This window comes from Diabrotica undecimpunctata, chromosome 3 (assembly GCF_040954645.1).
Source record: "Diabrotica undecimpunctata isolate CICGRU chromosome 3, icDiaUnde3, whole genome shotgun sequence".
NCBI lineage: Eukaryota > Metazoa > Arthropoda > Insecta > Coleoptera > Chrysomelidae > Diabrotica > Diabrotica undecimpunctata.
In genome coordinates, this window is record NC_092805.1 from 47,939,949 (window position 1) to 47,965,545 (window position 25,597).

The following is a 25,597-nucleotide window of genomic DNA, read 5'->3' on the forward strand; positions in this document are numbered from 1 at the left end:
AAGCAGTTAAAGCACTATACAAAGAAAACAAAGTAGCTATTAAATGTGGAAATAAAGCCTACAATCCATTTAAGACGACAAAAGGACTTCTACAAGGCTGTGCTACGTCCCCTACTCTGTTTAAAATATTCTTGGAAAAGACACTCAAACCATGGAGGAGAAAGTGCGAAGGAATGGGCATACCAGTAAGAGACGAATACCTATACACCTTAAGTTTTGCCGACGATCAAGTAGTCATCGCACAAGATGAAGAAGATCTCAGCTTTATGCTCAGAAAACTAGAAGAAGAATATAAAAACAACGGAATGGAAATAAACTTAGAGAAAACCGAATACCTAACAACAGAAAACAAGGATATGAGAAACCTCTAGATAGACGAGGGAAGACAAATAATTGGAACAGATAAATTCAAGTATTTAGGAACCATAATATCGAACCAGGGAACAACAGAAGAAGATATAAACAACAGACTGAGACAAACAAGAAACTGTATAAGACAACTAAACTCAGTGTTGTGGGATAAGAACATTACGATAAAGACAAAAAAGAGAATATATAATACCCTGACAAGAAGTATCCTGACATATGGGTCCGAAAACTGGACAATAAACAAGAGAAATAGAGGTAGAATAAGAGCAGTAGAAATGGAGTTTCTGAGGAGAAGCTGTAGACTTACAAAAAGAGACAGAATTGAAAACGCGGAGATTAAGCGGAGAATGGGAGTGCAATCAGACATAATCGACTATATAGAGGAGAAGAGACTATCCTGGTACGGCCACGTCAGAAGAGCGGACAGAGGACGCTGGATAAACAAAATCACAGAATGGAGCCCGATTGGAAGAAGAAAGAGAGAAAGACCCCGAAGGTCATTCAGAGATGAAATCGACGAGGCTATGGAGAAAAGAACCCTGCGAGATGGAGACTGGAATGACAGGGACAATTGGAGAAGACAGTGAAAACTGTGGAAATCCTTGGTAGTAGTAGTAAAATTTTATGGTACATTTCTAAGGATATTTTTAAATACGATTTTATGATATAAAATTAACCAACCAGACCTTTTTTATAAACTTTGCACAAAGAATAACAAACATTGTATATCATAATCAAAAATATTTTATTTATAGGTGAAAGACGTCTTATCAAATTAAATGGCAAGCTTTTAGATTACCACAGCAACTTTAAATTAATATTATGTAGCCGAAATGAGCATTTGAAATTACCCGCTGAAATAATACCTTTTATTAATTTGCTAAATTTCACCGTTACCCTTGCAGGTTTTACAGGTACGTAAGTTTTTTTGTTAGAATGAATGTCATTGTGGTTCCGAAAATATTTTCTTATGGCATTTTTTATATATTTTATTTTTATTTTTATTAACATATTTTATTTTAATTATTTGCATACCTCTATTAATAAAAATGAACCGCCGAAATGTTTGTACGGGCGGCATTTAAACAACTGCACCAAATAAGAGAATTCTTTTTTTATTGTGCTTGTTTTCGTTGGTTTTTGTAAAGACCATTTTTAAAAAATTGCACGAAAACACCTTAAAAACAGTTTTTCTGTAATTTTAAATCGCAATATAACTCATAGATGGCGCCATACTATGACTAACAAAGGAAGCTGTGATTAACAATATAAATAGAGAGTTACTGAAGACGTACTTTATGTCATTCTTTAATAAACGCACTTTTATACATACGCACAGTTGTGCGTCCTTAATTACTGTGCTTTAATAAAATAAACGCCGCCTGCTTTTAAATTATATACAGACCAGAGAAATTTTATTTAAAGATCCCTTATTTTGACGCAACCTATCAAATAACGTGTAAAAAGAAAAAAGACTTTAACTTCACTTATATTTATATAGATATTTATTTGCTCTAGCTAAACTAGCTCTATCCAATGGTTCTTCCCTATTGCAAGATGAGTATTATGGATTATAGTATTCTTTAAATAACAATTTAATTAAATTTATCGTTTTACTCTTTTTAATGAACCTCTTTTAATTTTTATTCCAGGACTAGGTAAATAAGTAACAAATAGGATCTTATAGACATTTATATGTTTTTTTTATATTGTAAAAATATTTAATCTCATTTGTCAAAATAAAAGATTTGTTTAGCATGTTAGTAATGTACATTATTAAAGGATCCTGTAATAAAGGCGGCTGTCACCTTACGGCTTCAATAACTCTAATGATAATATGTTTAGATTGACATAGCGACATTGCTGTACGTATTTGGTATTGCGGCTCCAAAAAATAATAATAAAGTTTCAACATATCAGATGTGAATGGACATCGATTTTATTTCATGAAAGAAAATGCAACGCAAAGAGCTGAAACATCACCAAGGACAACGTTGAAGTGTCACCTTTGCTTAAAGAGATAATTGACAACATAATATATATTTTATGTAGAGCGATAAGTCAGAACCTGTTTATTAAATTAAAATGGAATAGAATAAAATACACTGAAGTAGAATAAAATAGAGCAAAATAGAGTACAGTAGATGATCTTCAGTAAATGATACAATAGATTACAATAGATTAAAAATGGAGTACAGTTAATTCAAATAGAATAAAGAAGAATAAAAGTAAAACTAACATTAATTAAATATAATAAAATGAAATAAAGTAGAGTAAAATAAATCAAAATAAAATATAATAGAATTTAATGGACTAAAATTCCATTAGTAATAGAGTAAAATAAAATTAAATCAAATTAAAATAGAATAAATAGAATAAAATGGAATAAAATAAAATAAAATGGAATAAAATGAAATAAAATGGAATAAAATAGAATAAAATAGAATACAATAGAAATAAAATACAATAAAACCAAATCTTAAATTTGACGAATATTAATATACTCATACTATACTAATTCAATTGTTTGGTCTCTCGTTTATTTAATTTTTTTATTTTATTTTAATATAGACATAGTTTTTTTATATTGCATCATATATCTTTCAAAGAAAATGTATGACGCACCATTAATACTTGACAGTAAATGGTATTAATTTCCTTTGTGACTAAAACAGAGCAACAGTTAAAAAAGGAACAACAGTTCAACTCTGAAATATTTGTTCAAAAAGTTAGTAAAAAGTTTTTACAATTGAATAAACAACAAACGATTGTATACGACACTTTGATAGAAGCTGTGAACATTGAATTGAATATCAATTTTATAAGACATTTTGCAGAGCACAAACCAAAATATTCTGCTTTGTTTATTAAATGTCAATCAGTTATTGATGACATTTCAATTCCATGGCCTTCTTTGTTAAATGCATTTTGCTTCTCAATCGGACCAGCTGAAATTTTTCCCAAAACTTTAGGACCATACGTTATCATTGTTATAATCAGCGACAAGAATTTGTCGAATACATTTTAAACGAAACTTCGTGAAATTAGTTTTTGTCTGTGTTTATAAATTTCAAAACATCTCCAAAAAATAATTTTATACTATTTTAAATTATTTTTTGCAGAACAACTTTTGTCACATGCAATTTCTCAGGAAAATCCAGAACTAGAAAAAAAGAAAAACAATTTACTTAAAGAAAAAGAGGAACTGGAAGAAAAACTGAATCATTTACAAAATCAACTTCTTGAAGATTTAGCTAATTCGTCAGGTGATATACTCCAAAACAAGGTATGTATTCTGTTGCTATATTACTATCTTAAAAGTGCTGCCATGTTAAACTTGTTTATTTTAGAAACTTCTTGATTCCCTTAATCAAACCAAAGCAAGTTCAGAAGCGATAGCAGTAGCGTTACGAGAATCAAATGAAGTTCAAAAGAAGCTTCAGGAAGAGTATGATACCTACAGAGAGTTATCGAATTATGGCAGTTTACTATATTTTGCATGTAATGAATTTGCTAAATGTAACATTTTGTATCTTTTGTCAGTTTCAGCATTTACAGATCTATTTTTAAGATCTTTACAAAGTTTTCAGGTACGTCATGTCTCTTAAACTGCTACTTTATGCCGATTTTGCATTTGACAGTAATCTGTTTTAAATTATTATTAATACTTTTTTTAAATGGTAAAGTTACCAAAACAACAAAGCCTTTTGCTACAATTTTGTATTGCAAAAATAACAAACGTGATAGATCTACCATACGCTGGAATAAGTGGAACCCCCCAATCTATTAACTGGTTTATTTTTAGCACGTTATTAAAACGCTCGGTCAAGTCGATTTTTAAAATATTCGTAGTATTTTATAGCATAAATGTTTCTAACTTTACTTGATTCCTCTTCAGGTGACAGTCGTAACTTTGATTTTTTTAAATAGGAAAGTATAACATGTGACACCTCATTTAAATCTTTTAAAATAATGATTTTAAAAATGTATAATACTTTGGATCAAAAATTTACAAAATTTAAATTATGCAAGAAAAAGTTTTAATGTAACTAAGTACCTCTAGATCTGGTCAAAAAACTTACCTAATAATCTTCTGTCGTTGAGTAGCAACTAAATTGTTTTTGTTGACTAAATTGACAGATATCATAAATAAACAGTATTAATATTAGTTTTGTTACTATTTTAAAAGAAATTTGTTTATTGTGAATTTTCAAAATGGAACAACCTCGTAATTTACAAGAAAAATGCAAAATGATTACAATTTATAGTGACGCAACGCTTCTATTTAAAACAATTTTTTTTTACCATCTACAAAAGATTAAACCTTTAAGTCATTTGGGGTATAATTGTAACTATACTTGAGTGCAAAATAATCGACTCAAAATTATTTTTGCGAAAGTATGTTTCAATCTAAAAAGTGTAAATTTAAAAATATTTAGTGTACAATCAATAATCTCATTATTGAGTTTTAAAAAAGTTTTGTTTTTTGGTGAATCCGATGACTTATTGCAAGTAAATAATGCAACACGTAGAGAGGGGTTCAGAATTTGACTCATTGAAATCGACACGCACCGACTTAACACATTCGGTTAACATCGTACGTATCAATTTCCATAGCAACCCACTAATACATCAGTCTCTAAGTCCGCAACTGCATTACAAATGGATACCACATCCGTCAAAGCAGCTCAAGCAGCAGCATTATTGTGAGAAGGCCTGAGTCAGAGGGCCGTGGCAAATTGACTAAATTTAAGCCAACCTGCTGTGTCCCGAGTGTATAGTCGGTACCAAGATACTGGTGATTATGTCCGCCACTAAGGAGGAGGCCGAAAACGAATAACAACGGAGAGAGACGATCGATTTCTTGTATCAAAATCCCTGAGAAATCGACATTTAACTGGTGCTAATCTCAAAGAAGAGCTTAGAGAGGTCTGAGGTGTAGTTACCAGTGTTTGGACAGTCTGAAGGAGACTGAAGGCAGCAGAACTGACACCAAAAAGAGCAGCTACGAGTCAAAAACTAACTGCAGTCCAGAAGAAAAGGCGATTAGAATTTGCTAGAGAACATCTGGATTGGGACGACTACCAATGGGGTCAGGTATTATTCTCCGACGAAAGTAGGAATACCTACATGGCAACGACAAGAGGAGTCGAGTCTATAGAAAGCCAGGAAAGCGATTTGCTCAATGTTGTATACGAGAAATTGTGTCATATGGAGACGGTTCTTGTATGTTTTGGGCAGGCATTTCCATGGATGAAAAAACCGAGTTGGTTTTCGTGCCTGGTGGAGGACGTTGAGGAGTTATAACGACGGATCGTTATATCAGAGACATTTTGGAGGAACATATGGTTCCATACTCGGGATTTATTGGTGATGCCATTATTTTAATGCACGATAAGGTACGATGCCGTACCACACGAGTCACCACCACCTATCTGACTAAGATCGGTATACCTACAATAAATTGGTCTGCGTTGAGCGCGGACATCAATCCAATAGAGCATGTTTGGGATGAGCTTAAACTAAGGGTTTAGGATATAAATCATGCACCAAGGAGCATAATGGAATAAAGAGCTGAGCTTAATGATGAATGGGAAAAAATGCCTTAAGAATTTATTATAAAAGTCATCCGATCCATGCGAAATCGATTGGAAAGTGTAATTAGGAGTAGGGGTGATAATATCAAATACTGAAAAATAAAGGAAACTTATTTTTTAATTAATGATTTTTCTGTCCATAACGTCTTTCTTGCGTTAGTTCCAATGATGAATATTTAGAAAACTCTATTCGTATTGCATATTGTTTTTATAATGCGTCTTTCAAATAATTCAATAGCAGTTTTTGTAAGTTCAATAATAAAGTTATTGTTTGCACCTTACATCTTTTTATTTTCATACTTCTTACATTGAAACAGAAGGTGTAATCTCAAATATCACTTTTGAGTCGATTGTTTTGTACTCAAGTGTATTAGTTTAAATGCATATATAATTATATAGGACTACGTAACTTAAACCGGTTTAAAGAGATTTACATTCTATAAATATTATATTTCTGCGTTTTGTACCCAGATGATGCATGGATGGTTTTATTCTAGAATAAGTAGTAAGTGTACTTGTTGTGTAAGTGTAAAGATGTGTTACGTCTTACTTATTGTAAATATATTTTATTGAAATTTGACTTTTTTCAAATATAAAAGTGTACTTTATATTCGATGGGCACAATTGTATCCAAACTGTTAAAGTCATGTTTTTATTTTTAGAGCAAAATGCTTCCAATAAAATTTTTAACGGAGAAGAAACTGCTAGAAGAGCTAGAAAAACTGTCCAACATAGAAGGATGTGTTAGTAATGACAGTGACTGCGAAGAAGAAATACAAGTAAGACAGAGAATTGGCCATATGATTGATGATGTCTCAGAAGATCAAAACGACGGGAAGGATGCGAAAGAGGAAGAGATTAATGAGGAAGAGAAGGAGGATGATAATGAACAGGGCGAAAACGATGGTAGCTATGATAAACCATCACTCTAAAAAAATATAAAATGGTTACAGACTGTTCAATACGTACCACGACAATTATTATCTAATACAATAACCCGGGTGTCCAATGAAAACCGTTCTGAGGAATATCCAGTTACATATTTTGTTTTGAAATATTTTGTTCTTTGAAAATTTCGTTTAATACACGAATATGTATGCTTTGCAAACTGGAATTAAGAAATTTATACCATGCAAACACCAAGAAATAAAATGGTTTTTTGGTCTTAGTATTCTAACGAGCTATCTAAAATTTCCAAGACTGCGAATGTATTGAAACTAATCTTTAGAAATTAATATTTTTCCAGACACAATGACATTAAATCGTTTTTTCAAACTTCGCACCCACTTACATTGTGTTGACAATCTGAAACTCAGACAGAGCAACGACAAACTATGAAATTCAGTTTTTGAATCAGTCTTCAGTAGATGTAGAGAACTGCAGATAGAAACAAATGTTTGCATAGACCAACAAATCATGCTATTCAAAGGGAAAATTGTCTATAAACAATACATTTAAAAAAACGCGATCCATGGGGAGTATAATTGTATTTATTAGGTGGTAAAAGTGAATATATTTACAATTTTTTGATCTATCAAAGTAGTAGCACAGCAATAAAACCTTATTTGAAATATGAACAAAGTGCAGCTATCGTATTGCAATTATCAAAAGTACTTAAACCTAATAAGCATGAATTGTACTGTGACAATAATTATTTTACGAGCTATAACCTTTTACAAATTCTCAACCAAAAATCAATACTTGTTGCTGGTAATGCAAGGATCAACAGATTATCTAAACCACCTCTAACTGATGTAAAAAATAAAAAAATAATAAAGAGGAGCAACGGAACGAATGATCTCTTCTGGTGGAATTGTAGAAACCAGATGATTAGTTAACAAAGCAGTGATAATGATATCCAACTTAGTTGGGGTTGGTACAGAAGATATAAAACGTTGGAATAAAAAACAAAATGTTTTGTTGGCGTAAGTCGACCCGAAGTTATAAAAAAGTGTAATAAGTCTATGAGTGGCATAGATAAAACAGATGCTCTTATTACGTTTTACAGAACAAATAAAATCCTTGCAGAAAGTGGACTGTTCGACTAATCTTTCATGCAGTTGACATGGCCCTAACAAACTCTTGATTAGAGTATAAACGAGATATGCATACTTTGAGAATTCCACATTGTTGAAGCCCTCACAAAAGTCAACTCTTTCAATAACCTTAAACAGGGAAGACCTTCAAGCGATACATCTAGTTCAGTAGTAGTTGCTGCAAAACCAAAAATATTGAAATTAGACCTCTTACTGAGGTGCAATTTAATAATATTGGACGTTTTCCAGAGCATCCACAGCTACATTTACCTTTAAGATGCAAAAACCCTGGTTGTACAGGAAAATCAAGATAAAAATGTCAGAAGTGCAATGTCCATTTGTGCCTTCTAAATAAAGAAATTGCTTTTTTATGTTTCATATGCGCTAGTTTTTTAGATTTGTTAAGTACTTTGGATACAAACTTTGTATCATTTAATGAACCCATAATAAATTTTTTTATATATACATGTTATATTCTTTTTAATGTCCAAATAATCTTATAAAAACTTCTTTAAGTACATTTTAAGCAAAAAATATTTTTGGTTTGATGAAAAAAAACGGTACTGAAAGGGTTAACTCAAACGAACAAAAATTCATTAAATTGCTGCAAAGTACGTATTAAAATTCTTTCTTGCATAATTTAAATTCTGTAATTTTTCGAACCAAAGTAATATACATTTTAAAACGACCTAAAAAAACCTTGGGATAATAAGTTTTAACGATTTTTATAATGAATTTCTATAAGGTCCCAGGAGACAACGTAGATACCGGAGCTTCCCCAATCCGATATTCCCTTTCAGCGGCCTCAAAAGCCCCCGAGTACAAAAATTGAACTTACTTTAATGCTTATTTTCAAGAATATAAATAATATATAAATAATATATTCAAGAATTTTTCTGAAGTTCTCCCGAATCGGATCCAAAAGGTTTCATACCGATCCGTTTTACTTTAACTCGTCATTGTTCGCGTATCAGGAAATGACGCGATTGGTTGCCTATGAGCGCTGCGCTCAGTCGCTATTTTCTTTCATTTAAATATATTTTAGTAGGATATTTAATAATAAACGAAACTTAGTTGGTTACAGGTTCTTTAAAAATTTTATTAGTAATAAATAACATGAATGTATGTACTTTTCATTAATCAAATAATACATATAGACAAAATGGTATAACACAAAGGAAATGTACACACTTTATTCACTCTCATAGCATTTATTGTAGCATAATTGACACAATATAATTATATGTTTACCACAAATAAGTTTTGAACAATCTGCACATCTTAATGTCGTTTTTCTACTTTTATTTCGAGAACAGTAAAAACATTTGACTCTATCTTAAGTTTCTGCAATTGCTACTGAAGTTTCCTTATCAAGAAGATCTGCTTGGCACCTTTTTTGAAGTCATAATAATATTGGCAATGTTGCTACTGATACCCAACTTATCACGTGGGGTCTGATGAGATCTGTACTAATTTCTCTTAGATATTTACGGCATTCTAATTTAGTATATTAGTATTGCTATAATAAATTACCTGACTATCTATTCATGCAATATTCATCAATGAAAAAAATACTCTAAGGGGTCAACGGCAACTTATTCGAAAAACGGAGTAATTACATTTTATCTGGTCCACAAAATTCACTACTCCCTTTGTCTTATTGTAGTAGGTTATAAGTAATAACCTGCGGCTTAAAGTTGTCACCCGTTTCTTCATATGTGTCATCATCATAAATCGTCGATAACATCAGAATATTCTTGTTTTTCTTCGCAACGTTTGATAGTAAAAACCGTCTTTATCATTACCAAAAATTCTGCTGTTTAGTGGTTTTCCTTTTGTAGCTACAAAAAGAGGAGGAATTTGTGGTTTATTTTTTCTAATGGTTCCTACTAGTGTTATCCTGTAATTATGTAGCAAGTGAATAGCCAACGAAATAGACGTAAACCAATTGTCGCAAGTAATGTTGCTTCCAATATGGGCAATTTTTTCAATCATACGTTTAACTACACTCCTAGGACTATTATCTATCTTAAAGGGGCCTTTTGGCTGCTTTTTAGCATATACTTTCTATATAAAAAGTTTGCGAATCAACAAGTGCGAACATTTTTATTCCATATTTTGTCAGGTTACTGGGTATATCTTGACGAAAGCTACATTTTCCCCAAAAACCTTCAAGCATCGCGTCAACGCAACAATACATGCCAACTGTAGAGCAAGCAATGCACTTTTCCAAAAACTCGTCAAAAACTTTTCTAATTCGTAAAAGTTTGTGATGCTTTGGCCGTTCTGTTCTGGACTGGATATCGTTAAAGCGTCGTGCACGAAGGAGGATATAGAATCGCTTCTTTGACATAACTATCCGAAAACATTCAGGATCTGTTCCATTTATAGCCCAAAGATCGTCCAGATTTACAAGTACCAGCTAAGTACAACTGCATCCCAATACGTATTGGTATGTTGCACAATTTCGTTTATCATTTCGTAAGAGATAAACAATTTCCAGCATTCAATTGGTGTTAACATATTTTTCACTATTTGTTTTACACGTGGTATACGAGTCACTGTGTTGTGCCTACGTGTGCGACTGATTTTTCGCTGAGAATAAACAGCCCATTTTGTTATAACATGTTTTCCAAGATAAACTGGATCACCTTTACGACAAACAAAAGCCACATTATTGTCATCAGAATCTGCTGACAATTCAGAGTCTGTATTATGGCCTAGATTTTCACACTGGTCTATATCATATATATCACTGTCTTCTTCATCTTATAAAACAGGTTTATTTTCATTCTCCTCTGCTTCAATTTCATCTAACCACGCCAAAAGAGGTCTCTCTTGGGCTGGATCCATAATAAAAATCGCAGGTGGTACAATTATATCTCAAGACCAGAAATAAATATTTAGTGGTGAGGTATTTATGCTTATCCGCAATATTTTTAGACATAATTACGTCCTACATACCATCATTAGAGATGACACTGAGCCTGAATGCCGGTTGTTTTCTGAATACTTTTGTAGCCTTAAAAATAATTCGAACTGAGCGCTGCGCTCACAACGCAAAAAATGACGGGTTAAAAAAGTAAAAGGTGTAATGCTTTATTTTCTCACCTTAAACCAAACAAAATGCATTAAATCTCATTTATAACCAAGCAAACCTGCGTAACTCCATCGTGTTTAACCCAACCCGTAGCAAATTAAAAAAAAAATATTTCTGAAAAAGCTTTCTTTGGTTGAAGCAAATTTTTAAAAGATAGCACTCACGGTTCTACTTATAACAATATTTGTTTTTAATGCACAAGAGTGTCTTTGCTTATTTAGTTAGTTAAAAAATCCAAAGCTTTAAAAATTTAAAATTCTGAAATTTAATACAAAAATACAATTTACAACAATATTATAAAATATAAATATTTACTTTTAACTAGAATTGACTAAGTAACTTTTTCGTCAATAACTAGAAATTGCCTAGTTGCTTTTCATTTATATTCTTTTATAGGGATTAGAAAATAATTTAGCATCGCAAAAGAAACAACTGCTGCATGTTGTATATGGATATATGAGTCGAGGCGTGTTTCAAAATGACCGTTTAAAATTTTTATTGTATTTGATTTTTAAACTATATCCCAGAGACGTGCCTGAAACAGAATGGAACGTCTTTTTAGGAAGTGCTATGACAAACAAAAATACTTCGGAAGATCAACCTCCTTGGATACCAACTCATTGTTTAAATAACATTCAACTGATACAGGTAATTACAAAATATTAATATTATATGTATTAAGTTAATTACGCCATATACTGTGTCAACATTTGGGTTGCAAAGCTCACAATATCTCTCTTTGTTACCATTTAAGCAAAAACGCTAAAAGAGGTCGATTTTTAAATTAAGTCTTGCTTTTATTTTGAATAACCGCAACTATAATGACGTCACCATGACGTTGTGTTAACATCTATTTTTTTTAAACACATCTATATTTTTTGTTAAAATTAACTAGAAAATGAAATTTAAAAACCACAATATGTATCCCTATTTCCCTAAAGAAGTATTTGCGATACAAGATATTAAAATTCAAAAAAATTAGTAGAACAGTTTCAAGAAAGTGTGTTTAATTTTTAACAGTACAAATAATTTTTACCAAGATTTGGTAATTTAAATATATGATATTTTAAATTAGGTACCCAAATTAAGATTCCCCCACTTTTTGAAAATAAGCCGACCTTTATCTGAATTCATGCATCGGGTTTTCAAGAGTTTCAGATCGAATAAAACGAATTTAAGTACACACCTACAGTTCGTCGATAGTATTGAGTCGAGTGCTTTATACTTGATTTAATATATCCCCAAAAAAATCCAACCAAGTAAGGTCTGGCAACCTGGCTGGTCATTATGTGAGGTTTCTTCTCCAAATCCATTGATTTGTAGATATTTCGGTCAAATAAATACTAACGTTCGCATCACAATGGGAAGTAGCTCCTTCTTGCTGGTACCCCAAAGCTTCATTTGGGATGTTCATGTTGTTATTATTTGGAAATAGGTTGATTAATTCTCCTACTATTTGCTATTAATATGTCTAAATATTTTGCCTAGTGAGATCTGCCTACTAGAAGTGGACCCATAATTTTATTGCTAATAATTCCTGCTCATACATTAATCTTTTGGAAGAAAGATCTTTGACAGTTTTTTTTATTTACGGAACTTATCTTTGACAAAATTCTAATCTTCAAGTTGCAGTTGCCTGTTTAGTTCTTGAAGTAAATTTATTTTGTAAGGGACCATTTATACTTTTTTATTAAAGGTTATTATTAAACTTTGACTGATATAATGATTAAAGGCTAAAGTTCTGCAGCTTATTATGTTAATGAATAGTTGTGAATTTTTTCGTCCAAAAAAGTGATTTGTAATATTTTCAAATTGTAATTTTTGTGGTAAAATTTTTTTAATATCTTAGCTATCTTGGCTATCTATTAAATGGCAATATTTAATACTGACTATAATGCATACATAGTATATGTATATTATAAGTAACAGATAATAGAACAAAACAAAAGCCTAAATGTTTTAAAACGAATTTTAAAGACTGTAATGAGAAATATTTATATAAGTTAATAAATAAACAATCCAATACTGTTGCATATGGGATTAGAGGTATTGATACCACACCTATGCAAGCTCCTCAAAGCCACTTTAGCATGGGGGATCGTACCGGAAATATGGCAAAAGGTCAAAGTCATATACTTGCCTAAGGTAGGTAAAGTATCAGACCTAACACCAAAGTCATAAAGACCGATAAGCCTATCTTCTTTTCTATTAAAAACGCTGGAAAGGCTTCTTGATAGGTACATCAGAGACGAAGTGCTAAAAGATAATCCTCTAAGCAATCGTCAATATGCATACCAACCTAGTAAATCTACGGACTCCGCGTTGGATGATGTAAATAGGCTTATCTCAAAGTCAATGGAAGACAAAGAGATAGCAATGGCCGCTTTTTTAGATATAGAAGGGGCATTTAATAATGTTACCACCAGCTCTTTGATAGGGGCTATGAGTAGACGAGGTGCACCTGCGGTAATATGCAGATGGATAAGGGCATCCCTGGAGAATAGGACAGTAATGTCCACTCTGGGTAAAGCAACCATCGAAGCAAAAGTAGGCAGAGGCTGTCTACAAGGAGGAGTTCTGTCCCCTCTACTTTGGGCAACCTTGGTAGATGATCTCCTCAGAAATCTGTCCACAGAAGGCTTTTATTGTCTAGGATATGCTGACGATATAGCAATCGTTGTCAGGGGCAGGTTTGCTCAGGTAGTTTCTGAGAGAATGCAAGCAGCACTAAATATAGTTGACGACTGGTGTAAACAAGAGAGACTGATAGTCAATGCTCAGAAAACACAAATTGTCAACTTCACCAAAAAAACAGCACTACAAGGCCTAAAACCACCGGTGCTGGGAAGAACAGAGATTTCATTTGCCAAAGAAACAAAATACCTTGGGGTATATTTTGATCATAGGCTTACATGGAATACTCACATTCTAAAAACCACACAGAAAGCTACTATGTCCTTGGGCAGATGTAGAAGAATGTGCGGTAAGAATTGGGGACTTAACCCCAAAATGACTCTATGGCTATATACAAGGGTTATTAGACCCATGATAATCTATGGCTCGGTGACGTGGTGGACAAAGACGCAGCAAGGGGGAGCAATAAGGCTGCTAGGTAATACACAAAGGCTAGCATGCCTGTGTATTACGGGGGCCTTAAAAACAACTCCTACTGCATCGCTGGAAGTCCTGTTGAATCTACCACCACTTCATATCTTTATACAGAGCGAAGCCAGATCCGTGATGCACAGATTAATCCATAGTCAGCGACATATAAGCCAGATGCATGGTACTGACAACAGAAAGCTAATCGAGGAGCTAAAAGCCGATATTGTGATGGGGAAACCTATCGATGCAACAGTTACGAGATATAGCTTTAACAATAAGTTCACAATTAAGATACTAGGCAGGGAAGACTGGAATAAAGGTGTACCCATACAAGCTGCTGCTACCTGGTACACGGATGGCTCAAAAACATCGGAGGGTGTGGGAGCCGGCATAGTAGGGACAAATCAAGGGATAGATTTCCCGGTAAGTCTATCTAAGGATGTGACAGTTTTCCAGGCGGAAATAACTGCAATCCATCACTGCGTGGAAGAAATAGAAAGGCAGGAAAGAACGTTCTGTTCAGTTGCTATCTTCACAGATAGTCAGGCAGCGCTTAAGGCACTCAATTCCGTAGAGGTCAATTCTAAGCTAGTATGGGATTGCGTGTGTGCCCTAAATAAACTAGGAGACCGTAGCAAGGTTACGGTAGCCTGGGTACCGGGGCACGAGGGTCATAAGGGCAATGAAAAAGCAGATGAAATGGCCAAACAAGGCTCATCATTGCCATTCATTGGACCGGAACCCTTCTGCGAAGTTGCTAAATCAGTAACAAGAACGGCTACAAGGAAGTGGGTAGCTCGCAAATCTCTGGAATGGTGGAGGAATTCACCAGGACAAAGACAGGCGCAACAGTTCATTACAGAACATTCGCCAAAATTTACGGCAGACCTAATAAGCAAAGACAGGAAAACAGTCAAGGCCATAGTAGGTCTTCTAACAGGGCACTGTAAGCTGAATAGGCACTTGAAGCTGATGGGATTATCAGATGATGACCTGTGCAGATTCAGTCACCTCGAAGAAGAAACAGCAGAGCACATTTTATGTCAGTGTGACAGTCTGGCAAATGTGCGGTTCTTTGCATTAGGAGAAGAAAATCCACCGGCATATAGCTACATGGAAGGTACAGTCTCGAAGCTACTAGACTTTATAAAAAGGGTCAGGCTAGAGAATGTTATCTAGGACTAGAGGACCACAATAGATCTGAAAAGGTCGCAGTGGAATAGGCCGAAAGGCCACCTCTCTTAATCTAATCTAATCTAATCTAAATAAACAAGAACACGCCATATATAAACAACAAAGAATCCTGAAAATCATCGAAGAGTACTATAGAACATTATATAGTTAAGACGCTTACATTCCAGAGGTAGAAATTTCAGCAATACAAAATCAAGGATTAGATGAACTTCCATCGAATGCATCGAGTTTTATAGTATCAACGGTTTTCTATATATTCTGAAAAGGTTTTTTTAACGTTTTTCAGTGAAAAAAATCGCGGTTTGTAAATTCGGTATATACGAGTTGCTTCTTGGTTGGTATGTTCAGATACTTGCCTTTAAGTCATAAGTCAAGAAAAAGTGAAAAATCTTAAATAATTCATTCGCACTGCTAGCATATGCAGTTGGCTCTAGTTTGGTAGAACCAATATTTCTCGAAGAACGTCGAGATGGAGGAGAAGCGTCAAAGCTCCACACACTTACAGATTTTGCACTCTAGATTTTATTGCTTCTTCTAACTTCCTCCCATATAAGTTCTCCTTCCGTCTCTTCATCAACCTCATTATTTACTATCTTATCTTTACCCGGTTCGTCTTTGTTCTCCTCAACACCTATGTTAATATGGTCTTCAATTTTTGATGAACTGTCCTATTTAAGCACAAAATCGAGATCTTGACCGGCATCATGAGTTTGATTTTTCTTATCGCTTTGATCATTTCTGTCAAACTCAGCTTGGGTTAAGGGTTTTTGATAACATTTGGACATTTTGTACTGTTAACGTATAAAATGTTTTTTGTAACAGTAATAGTACACTTATTCTCCTAAATAACCAATACAAAACATCAAACACATAAACAAACACAAAAACCGTCTAGTAATTCTGATTACTTCAGACTGAGTGCCGCACCGAGCTGCCGGCAGTGCCAGCTAATAATAGAACTATTTAAGAAATATGTCAAGGTCACTCAAAAAGCTTAATTCGCTCCAGAAATTAAAAAAAAATACATTTTCAAATCTTTAACGTACTCCGCGGAGGACGTGGAGTCCTCCCCACTGATTAAAATGCAATTTTCCTAGATGTTAATTATTAAAATTTAATGAAATGTAATAAAAGTTTTCTACAAACCTTAAAAACTAAGCTATACGAGATTTTAGGGACACAATTGGCCATTATTTAGCTGGAGGTTAACAAATATGGTCCTAGAATCCCAGAAGAACCCACGTCGTTCTTTAAGGGATATGTAGAGATTCTAATCTAGTTCCTGTATACATTTTAATACATTTTTACTTAAATATACTTACTGATTTGCTTTTTATTTACCAAGAAATCTCATTTGCTGTTCTTCATTTCAAACAAATTAATTTTTTTGTTTATTTTTATAAAATAATATAAAAGATCGGTTATAAAACAACATAAATCAATTTACTTGATGAGTACTGTGCCAAGTATCAAAATTAACATCACACCAAACTTTAATGCCATGTTTTCTATATTATTATTAATTTTACTTTGGTTTTTCTATACCTATTATAATATACCTTATAGAAATATTATTTTCTTGACGATTACTATGATTTGGAAGGTTGTTTAGCGCCATAGCTAATTGTATTTAAATTTGAAAATATAAAGTTTGCAAGTATAATGTAATTTACACATTGATATTTTCTAGATGGCTTTACCTGATTTCTACAAGATATTGAAACTTGATGAACACAATCTTTGGAAAAATTTTATGAACGTTAGCGAAAGCGAGAGGGAATACCCAACTCACTGCAGTTTGTCTGAATTTCAAAAAGTACTAATCATACAAGCTTTAAGACCGGATAGATTATATACCGTTATGTCTCAATGTGCACTTAGTATAACAGGTTTGTTTTGCATATATTTAACTATATTTTTATTTATTTATATCTAAGAAAAAACATTTTTTATGTTTAAAGCTATTTAACAGCTACTGGATACAGTAAATGAAGTTTCTGGAGGTATATAGACGGAGGTACGTTTTGAGGGAAATCCTTTAGAACGGTATTATTTCAAACAGGCAAACAATAGTGTTCGTGTCATAAATATTTCGTTTTGGGGTTGACCGAGATAAAGAGGGCAGAGGTGCTTACATAATACAAAATGTCGATTTTCAGTAAATCTTCGCTCGTTTCAGCAGATAAAGATAAAGGTAAGTACTGCAGATAGATACTAGGAAGAGTATGATACGGACAGATAATTGCAGCAATCAAAAACAGTACGTTGCTCGTTGGATAAGAAGTAATTTTAATCATTACGACTAAGACAAACAGAATTGGCACCAAAGTCTATAATAATAGCGGGACAGTTACAGTATAGATGGATAGATAAATAATATTAGTAAATAAACTTACTGTCCTGGACGAAGTAGCGTGTTCGGGTACCGCTACACAAGTGAAGTAATATCGAGCTTTCTTCAGAAATATTTTCGTCCAAAGAATGGGAGTTCCGGTATTAACGCAAAATTAGACTTACTTATGTGTTAGAACAGAGAATTGTTTCGATTCAAAGTGGATTATTTTTAAAAAACGATACTTTTAACGAGAGAAAACCCAGCGGCAGGTAACATGAAGAGATGTAACAAATGTGTTTTTTATTATTTGAAAAAGGGCAGGGAATTCATTGTAAAAGTTCGTAAAAGATAAGGGTTTGCAAAAAGTTAAGGCAAGTAAGTAATTTAAGTCGTTTCGGGGAAGTCAAGAGTCTTAAGGTCACAATACAATAACAAACTCCTTAAATTAAGAAATCGAGGGCATGTAGCGCCGGATTTGATAATCACATTCACTTCATATTGAAAAAGCGCTCACCTCTAATGGTTATACCAGAAGAAAAATACATAAAGCGATTAACAACGTTTCTAGAAGAAAGGTCGAAGAAACAGCATGTATAGGAAAAGCGTTCTTGCCCTATATATCGGGGGTAACAGACAGAATTGGAAGAATACTTGAAAAAGCCAATGTAAAGACCATTTTCAAGCCTACAAAGAAAATCAAGGACTGTTTAGGATTGCTGAAGGACAAACGCGACCCATTAGAAACGGCCGGAGTTTACCGAATACCATCCACATGTGGAATGGTATATGTGGGAACCACGAAAAGACACACAAACCCAAGGATAAACGAACATAAAAGCCAATGTCGTTTAGGACACATCGAGAAATCTGCCGTTGCGGAACACGCTTTGGGAAGCGAAGAACATCGGATACTCTTTGAAGAAACGCAGATGCTGGATAAAACATCATAGTACTACCCAGGTGCAAATATGTGAATTTTACCATTTTTTGAGTATCTTGCGCTGCTGCACATTAAAAGATATTGTCTCTTTCAAATTTATTTATTATTTTTTAAACTATTGACTAAACAATTTTCACTATTGCACGTTCAAATATTATTGGCTAAAGATGGTAAAAATATATTGATTTCTGAAAAAAAAATCTAAATTTTAAGTATGATGCGCTAGCTGGGGGTTCATTATATAACTTAATTTTACTTTGCATGTTACTTATATACCCCAAAGGCAAGTTTTCCGTGGTATAGTGATTAAAAAATGAAACATCATGGTTTTTCGACCCACCCTACTATATACTTCTAAAAATTCGGTTCTTTCATTTGTACATAAAGTATTTTTTATATAAAAAGGAAAAGGCAGTTAAGATTTTATTTTACGTATAGGGAGCTTGTGCATCCGTTTATACGTATTTCAGCCCAATAGGCCTCATCAGAACGGCTTTCGCAAACGGTCTGAACGTGAAATAAATCTTTTCTGTCTTAGGAAGCAACTCTAACATGGCTTCGTATAGACGCAATGTAGCGACATCTAATAATAAAATCGTAGACTAATTTTCGAAACCAAATTCAAGAATTCCGCTTTAATCTGTGCCTTCTAAGAATTGCAAGGCAAAACAGACGTTGATAAAGATGTTAAGAGAGACATGGGGATTCTAAAAATACGTGAAATAAAATCTTAACTGTCTTTTCCTTTTTATTTCGATATACTCTGTACGAGTACTAGAAACCAATTCGCTAAGAATTTTGCTTAGTTGAGAAGATATGTTGTGGAATTCAATTTTTAGATTCCCCATGTCTCTCTTAACATCTTTATCAACGTCTGTTTTGCCTTGCAATTCTTAGAAGGCACAGATTAAAGCGGAATTCTTGAATTTGGTTTCGAAAATTAGTCTACGATTTTATTTTTTATATATTTACACAAAGAACTGCTGATTTTAAGAGCTGTGATCAATTTTATGCTTTAAGAAATGTTTTCTTGACTCCTTGAAATCTCCTTGAGAAGATAGAATTATCCTTGACAGATCTGAATAGGAGCTTTCTTTAGAGCTTCCGAGGTCTCAGTCTCCCGAGCCCCCAGACACTTCTACACTGATCACTAATCAATGCATTACTGAATTGCCACTAAGTAATCAGTGTAGTGGTGTATGGAGGCTCGGGAGACTGAGACTTCGGAAGCCCTATAGAAAAGATCAGAGAGGATCTCAAAAGCTTAGTAATAATCGACGCGGTTCAACCTGGAAGCCTGTTGACTTTAATATTTATTCTTGTAATAGTATTATTAAATTAATCTAAATGAATATTCACAACGAAAATAAATCTTCCTCACTTTTAAATTGATCGTTTAAGAAATGAGTGTAACGCAACAAAAAAAATAATTTTATATCAGATTCGACTAATTTTCTATTGTTGCAGGTATAAAATCCCTGGATCCATCCTCCCTGGATCTGTCCATTATGTACAAAGAATCTAATCCCACTGTTCCTATACTAGTCTTGGCGGTGTCTGGTACAGATCCAGTTTCAGAAATAAGGGAAATAGCAAACAATATGTCTCAAGAATATATTGAGGTAAAAGTCTTAAATTTATTCTTGGTTAAAAAGAATTAAAATATATATAATTTTTACAATTCGTTTATATTACAGGTTATAATCACATTTTTCTTATTTTATATTTAGATTTCATTCGTATTTTCATTATATTTTCATTCGTATTAAATTGTTTTATTTGATTATATATGCATACAATAGTTAACTTATTTACAAACTCACGTAAGTTGACTTTAAGCACCGGCAAGAAGCGTTACTACCTGACTTGACAATGACAAGTGCGATCTTGCCGAAACGTCGTCAAAATAATGCATTTCCTCAAAATCAAAATTATTTAACGAGGAGTCAAACCCAGAAAACCACAAAAAGCATATCCTACACAGATGTCCAAAAGTTTGAAATATTGGAATATTTCATCTTTTTATTGATCTTTATATATAAACTTTTCTGAATAGTTAGCATCATTTTGCTTCAATTCTCATCAATACTAAATAAATCTTAAACTATATAAATAATATGCAAAAAAAATTATTTAATCTATTGGAGTAAAAAACTTACAATGTACCGTTTATATTTAAAAATACATTAGTACAGATAAAAATAATTTTTAATAAAACTAATAAATAATATTTTCTTCATTGGCCTGTATGTATATCTGTCGGCGATTTGGCATGTTCCTATTAATAAGTCGAGCTGGGTTTGCGAAATTCTCTCCCATTCGTCACGAGCAAAATCTTTTAATTTTCAAAGCGTTATAGGGGGATTGTTTCGCTTCTTGATGCATTTTTTGAAAATGTCCCAAGCATATTCAATGACGTTGATGTCCGGGGAATTGGGGGGTCACTGTAATGTGGATATGCTTCCTTCTTCCAGAAAATTTTGGACTGTGCTGTTCGATGAGAAGGTGCGTTGTCATGAATAAACGCAAATCCATCGCCTACAACCCCTCGCAATAGTCGCACAACAGGATTTAAAACTTCCTCGATGTACACAGTACCAGTAACTCGCCTCCAGAACCAATAGTGGCATCATTGTATCACTCATAATACTACCTCAAATCATAATACTGCCACCTTTAAATAGGACACGCAGTTGGGCTGTTTCTAGTCTGGCTTGTCGTCCTGCGACCCTCCAAACCACTGTTCTTCGCGAATCAGAAATCAAGTCAATTTTTGTTTCATTGGGGAATATCACGTTATTCCAGTTAGTACAATGATACACCATTCTCTAGCACACTGCAACCTTACCATTTTGTGTTGGTATGTTAGTTTTGAAACATGTAAGGGTTTTTTACGATACACATTTAGGGTATTTAGTCTGCGTGTTATTGTTTGCCGTAAAATATTCAGTCCATGATGCGTAGCAATTTCTCTGGATATACTACTTACAGATTCCAGATTTTTTCGAGCTATCAATGTTATTCGCCGCTCTTATGCTGCTGTTCACCGACTTCTGCCATTTTTGGGGCGAACCTTTTTTATATCTTGTAATTTTTTAATTTTTGATAAAGCAATCTGAGTAATATCAACCATATTTTCGATATCACTTTGAACAAAGCCCTGTTGTAATAAAGCAATTACTCAAAACATGTGAAAATGAGAAATCCCAATTTTTATGCGTTTTTAAACGTCTCAAATCTAATTTAAAAAACGACTGAAATAATGTGTAAATACACAAATCAGTTGAATGTAACCAAAATAATACAAAAATAATTTAAATTTTTTATCATTTTCAGTACTGTATACAACATTTGTTTTATCTAATTTATCTATAGGATATTTAGATAAAATAGTTTTAATGTTCTTTGTTGCTATTTTTATATTTTCAATAGCCTTTAGTATTTGTATTAATTTAGGTGTTAATGATAGTATATAAGATAGTGAATGATAAAGATGTTCTGATTATTGGATACAATGTTCTGAGATTTAGCAAAACATGGTGTTAAGTTATTTATAACAACAGTATTAGAACAAAGCATCCTATGAAGCATATCTAGAGGATCAGAGTTCTCAATTAAAATAGTTTACAACAATTAAAAATCTTCCTGTAAATAATATGGAAAAGCATTAAACCACGTTCTTTTAATCCTGTTTTAAAGTTCATTTTCATCTTGTTTGGATGATGTGAGTAATAGCTTATAAATCTATTACTACACATGGGTTTTCTGAACCATCATTATCTGTAGTTCTTACAATTCTCATGTCAAGGAATGGTAGAGAATCTTCCACTTCTTCCTCAACTGTGAACTGTATGTTGATTATAATTTTTCAAAAATGTTTTCTTCGTGGTAAGCTTTGGTGATTTACTTAATAAAATCCAATAAACCATTTTCCACAGAGCCATGTCTGATTAAAATTTGCATGATTATTAATCTTCGACCTTTTTCTGTTTGGGCATTTAAACTAATAATTGAATATTCTTTTAGAAAAACTTGACGAGAAATAATATTTTTAATAATATTTAATAGTTTTATTTATTGTATTCATATATTTTTCCCATACTTTTGAAACAGTATGATCATCGTTTATATTGATATATTCTAAATAGAATATATATCTCTTTTTCGTTCTGAATGGTTTATTTATTCTCAAATATTGAATTTTCCAGCAAATAATTTCTTTTGTATCGTACAGTATGGCTTTTTTAACCCACCGTTCATCGGATGCCGTTGGACGGTGAACGTTGCAAAGAATGTTCTGCATACCATGGACAGATAGGGTGAGAAACGAGGAAGTCTTAAGAAAGGCAAATGTTGAAAGAGAACTACTCAATTTGATCAAGGTATGAAAAATTAGATTCCTCGGCCATATTCTGAGAGGAAAAAAATACGCAATCCCTCAATTAATCATCCAGGGAAAGATTAAAGGCAAGAGAGGAGTAGGTCGCAAATAAATGTCGTGGCCACGGGACATAACACTGGCGATTTTTTGTATGCCGCAAAAGACAGACGTCTGGCCTTAAGATAATTTGCCAACGCACTATAGATGCACGGCACTATAAGAAGAAGAACATCGGATGCCCATTCTGAAACACTTTCGGTCGCGTATGGTTTGTGAGGACCAAAATGAAACCGATGTCCTTTTAGTGCTAATTATAAACATTATATATTTTAAACAAATCAAAACACAAAAAATGTTTATTACAGAAACAATTCCAAAAAGTTTTTAAGTTGTATTAGGTACATTTTAAAATAAGTCTATTATTTCAACCCATATTTTTTTAAATTTCAGAACAGCTACGCAATAATAAAAAAAATTTAAATCTTTATTTAGAAATAAACAAGGTATTAGAGAAAAAAATGAAAACTAAAAAATTAAATTGTGGACACTAACTACAGCGGTTAAACTTTGGTGTTTAAATTTTCAAAACAATCTTTGCAACATGCCACTATGTCACACATAACCAGCATTTGAAAGTTTTGCAATAAAGCGAGTTTTTCGTCTTTTGCATTATTTGCAATTTTATCTTTTACCTGGCTGGGGCTCTACTTGAACCTTTAAATCAATGCCTGAGAGTCTCAATGCTAAAGCACACACAACTTTTTTTTTAAATAGTCTTCGCGTTTTGAACAATTCTCCATCTAGATTGTTGCCGTTGTAGATTACAAATGCGTTAATTGCTGCGAGATTAAGGAGATTATGAAATACTATCATTGGCCAACATTTCGTATTTCTGGAAACATTATATAATATGATTATTTTATCTATAACATCTACTCCACTTTTTGTGGAATTATAAAGAGTAATTATTTCTAGTTTTTTCTGATCACCACTATCTTCATCAATACGATCATTTCTGTGCAGAGTGGAAATAGCAATCACATTTTTTTCCTTTCTTGGGTATATATGATACGGCAGTCATATCGTAGCTAAATGCAAAGACTAAAGAATATATTTGCCCATTTTTAATTGGTGTTATCTCTACAGGTAATTCTAGTCTGTTAGCTTTAATTGTATTAATTGCGGTGAGCCGGTACTGAGTTAATACTCACTACGGTGAGTAGTTTCTTGATAATTGCATATCCTGGGAACCAACGGTCTATAGTTACATTTCTTTCTTAACCCGATAAATGTAAGTACATTTTTTCAGTTACTTCAGCAGTCGAATTGTGAACTTTATATGGGCAATCAGGTTGAGTACCAGCATAGATTTCAATGTGCGAGGTAAAGAAAGTTTTGGTATCAACGACAGAAAAAACTTTTAGCTAATATTTGTTAGGTTTGTTGAAAATCTCTATTTTAAAATTACGTCTACCCTTCTTCTTCTTCAAGTGCCGTCTCCATCAATGGAGGTTAGCGGTTATGGTGGCAAACGTTTGTCTATCTTCAGCTGTTCTTAAGAGTTCCTCAAATCCAAGTCCTGTCCAGTTTCTGATATTACGTAACCAGGACAATTTTTTTCTTCCAATTCCTCGCTTTCCTTCTATTTTGCCCTTTATTATCAACTGAGGGATGTAGTATTTCTCGTTGCGCAACAAATGCCCTAAATAACTGGTTTTTCTTCTTTTGACTGTTCTCAATAGTTCTTTTTCTAAATTGAGTCTCGCTAGTACTTCTTCATTTGTTTTTCGTGCTGTCCAAGGAATTTTTAAAATTCTACGGTACACCCACATTTCAAATGCCTCGATTCTATTCAGGCTCTTTATTTTTAAAGTCCATGTTTCGACTCCGTAGAGAAGAACAGACCAGATAAAACATTTTACAAGTTTTAATCTTAATTTAATATTTATATGTGTATCGCAGAATAGAACGCGCATCTTAAAGAAACTATCCCTAGCTTGAGCAATTCTCGCTTTAATTTCTTGTTCTGGGTCCAGCTTGCAATTAATCCAACAGCCAAGGTATTTGTATTGGTTTACCTGTTCTAAAATATTCCCATTTATTTTTATAGGTAAGGGGATATTCTGTTTTCTTTGGATCACCATTACTTTTGTTTTTTTTTCGTTGATCTTCATTCCAAACTCTCGACAAGCATCCTTAAGGTGGTCTATAACCCTCTGTAAGTTTGTGTCTGTATCAGCCAGTAGGACAGTGTCATCTGCATATCTTATGCTAAATATTGGTTCTCCATTAATTTTTAGCCTTCTACCCTTAAAGACAAGTAACATTTCATCTAAAGTCACAAATTTTCCCAATGAGCAATTATTTTTACAATTTTCATTAACCACTTATCAACGATAGTACGAACTGCTGCAAATTTGTCCACTTCTTTTTTTTTTGGTCTCAATTCGTAGTATCGTCAAAATGGATACATTTCAGTGAAACTATAAATCTACGTTCTGCCATTGTAGCAGAAAATATCTCTTATCCCATACCATTTG

The 25,597-nt window shown here is 33.1% G+C and overlaps 1 protein-coding gene across 1 annotated transcript in view; it reads left to right on the top strand.

Moving 5' to 3' along the window:
• Positions 1–25,597, top strand: part of btv (dynein cytoplasmic heavy chain beethoven) — a 344,345-nt gene that overhangs the window by 280,431 nt on the left and 38,317 nt on the right. Inside the window, exons 53-58 of the mRNA XM_072524490.1 lie at positions 1,125–1,283; positions 3,492–3,655; positions 3,720–3,959; positions 11,499–11,750; positions 17,092–17,290; positions 20,144–20,298. Coding sequence (XP_072380591.1) covers positions 1,125–1,283; positions 3,492–3,655; positions 3,720–3,959; positions 11,499–11,750; positions 17,092–17,290; positions 20,144–20,298 — 1,169 coding nt within the window. The remainder of the gene's footprint in view (positions 1–1,124; positions 1,284–3,491; positions 3,656–3,719; positions 3,960–11,498; positions 11,751–17,091; positions 17,291–20,143; positions 20,299–25,597) is intronic.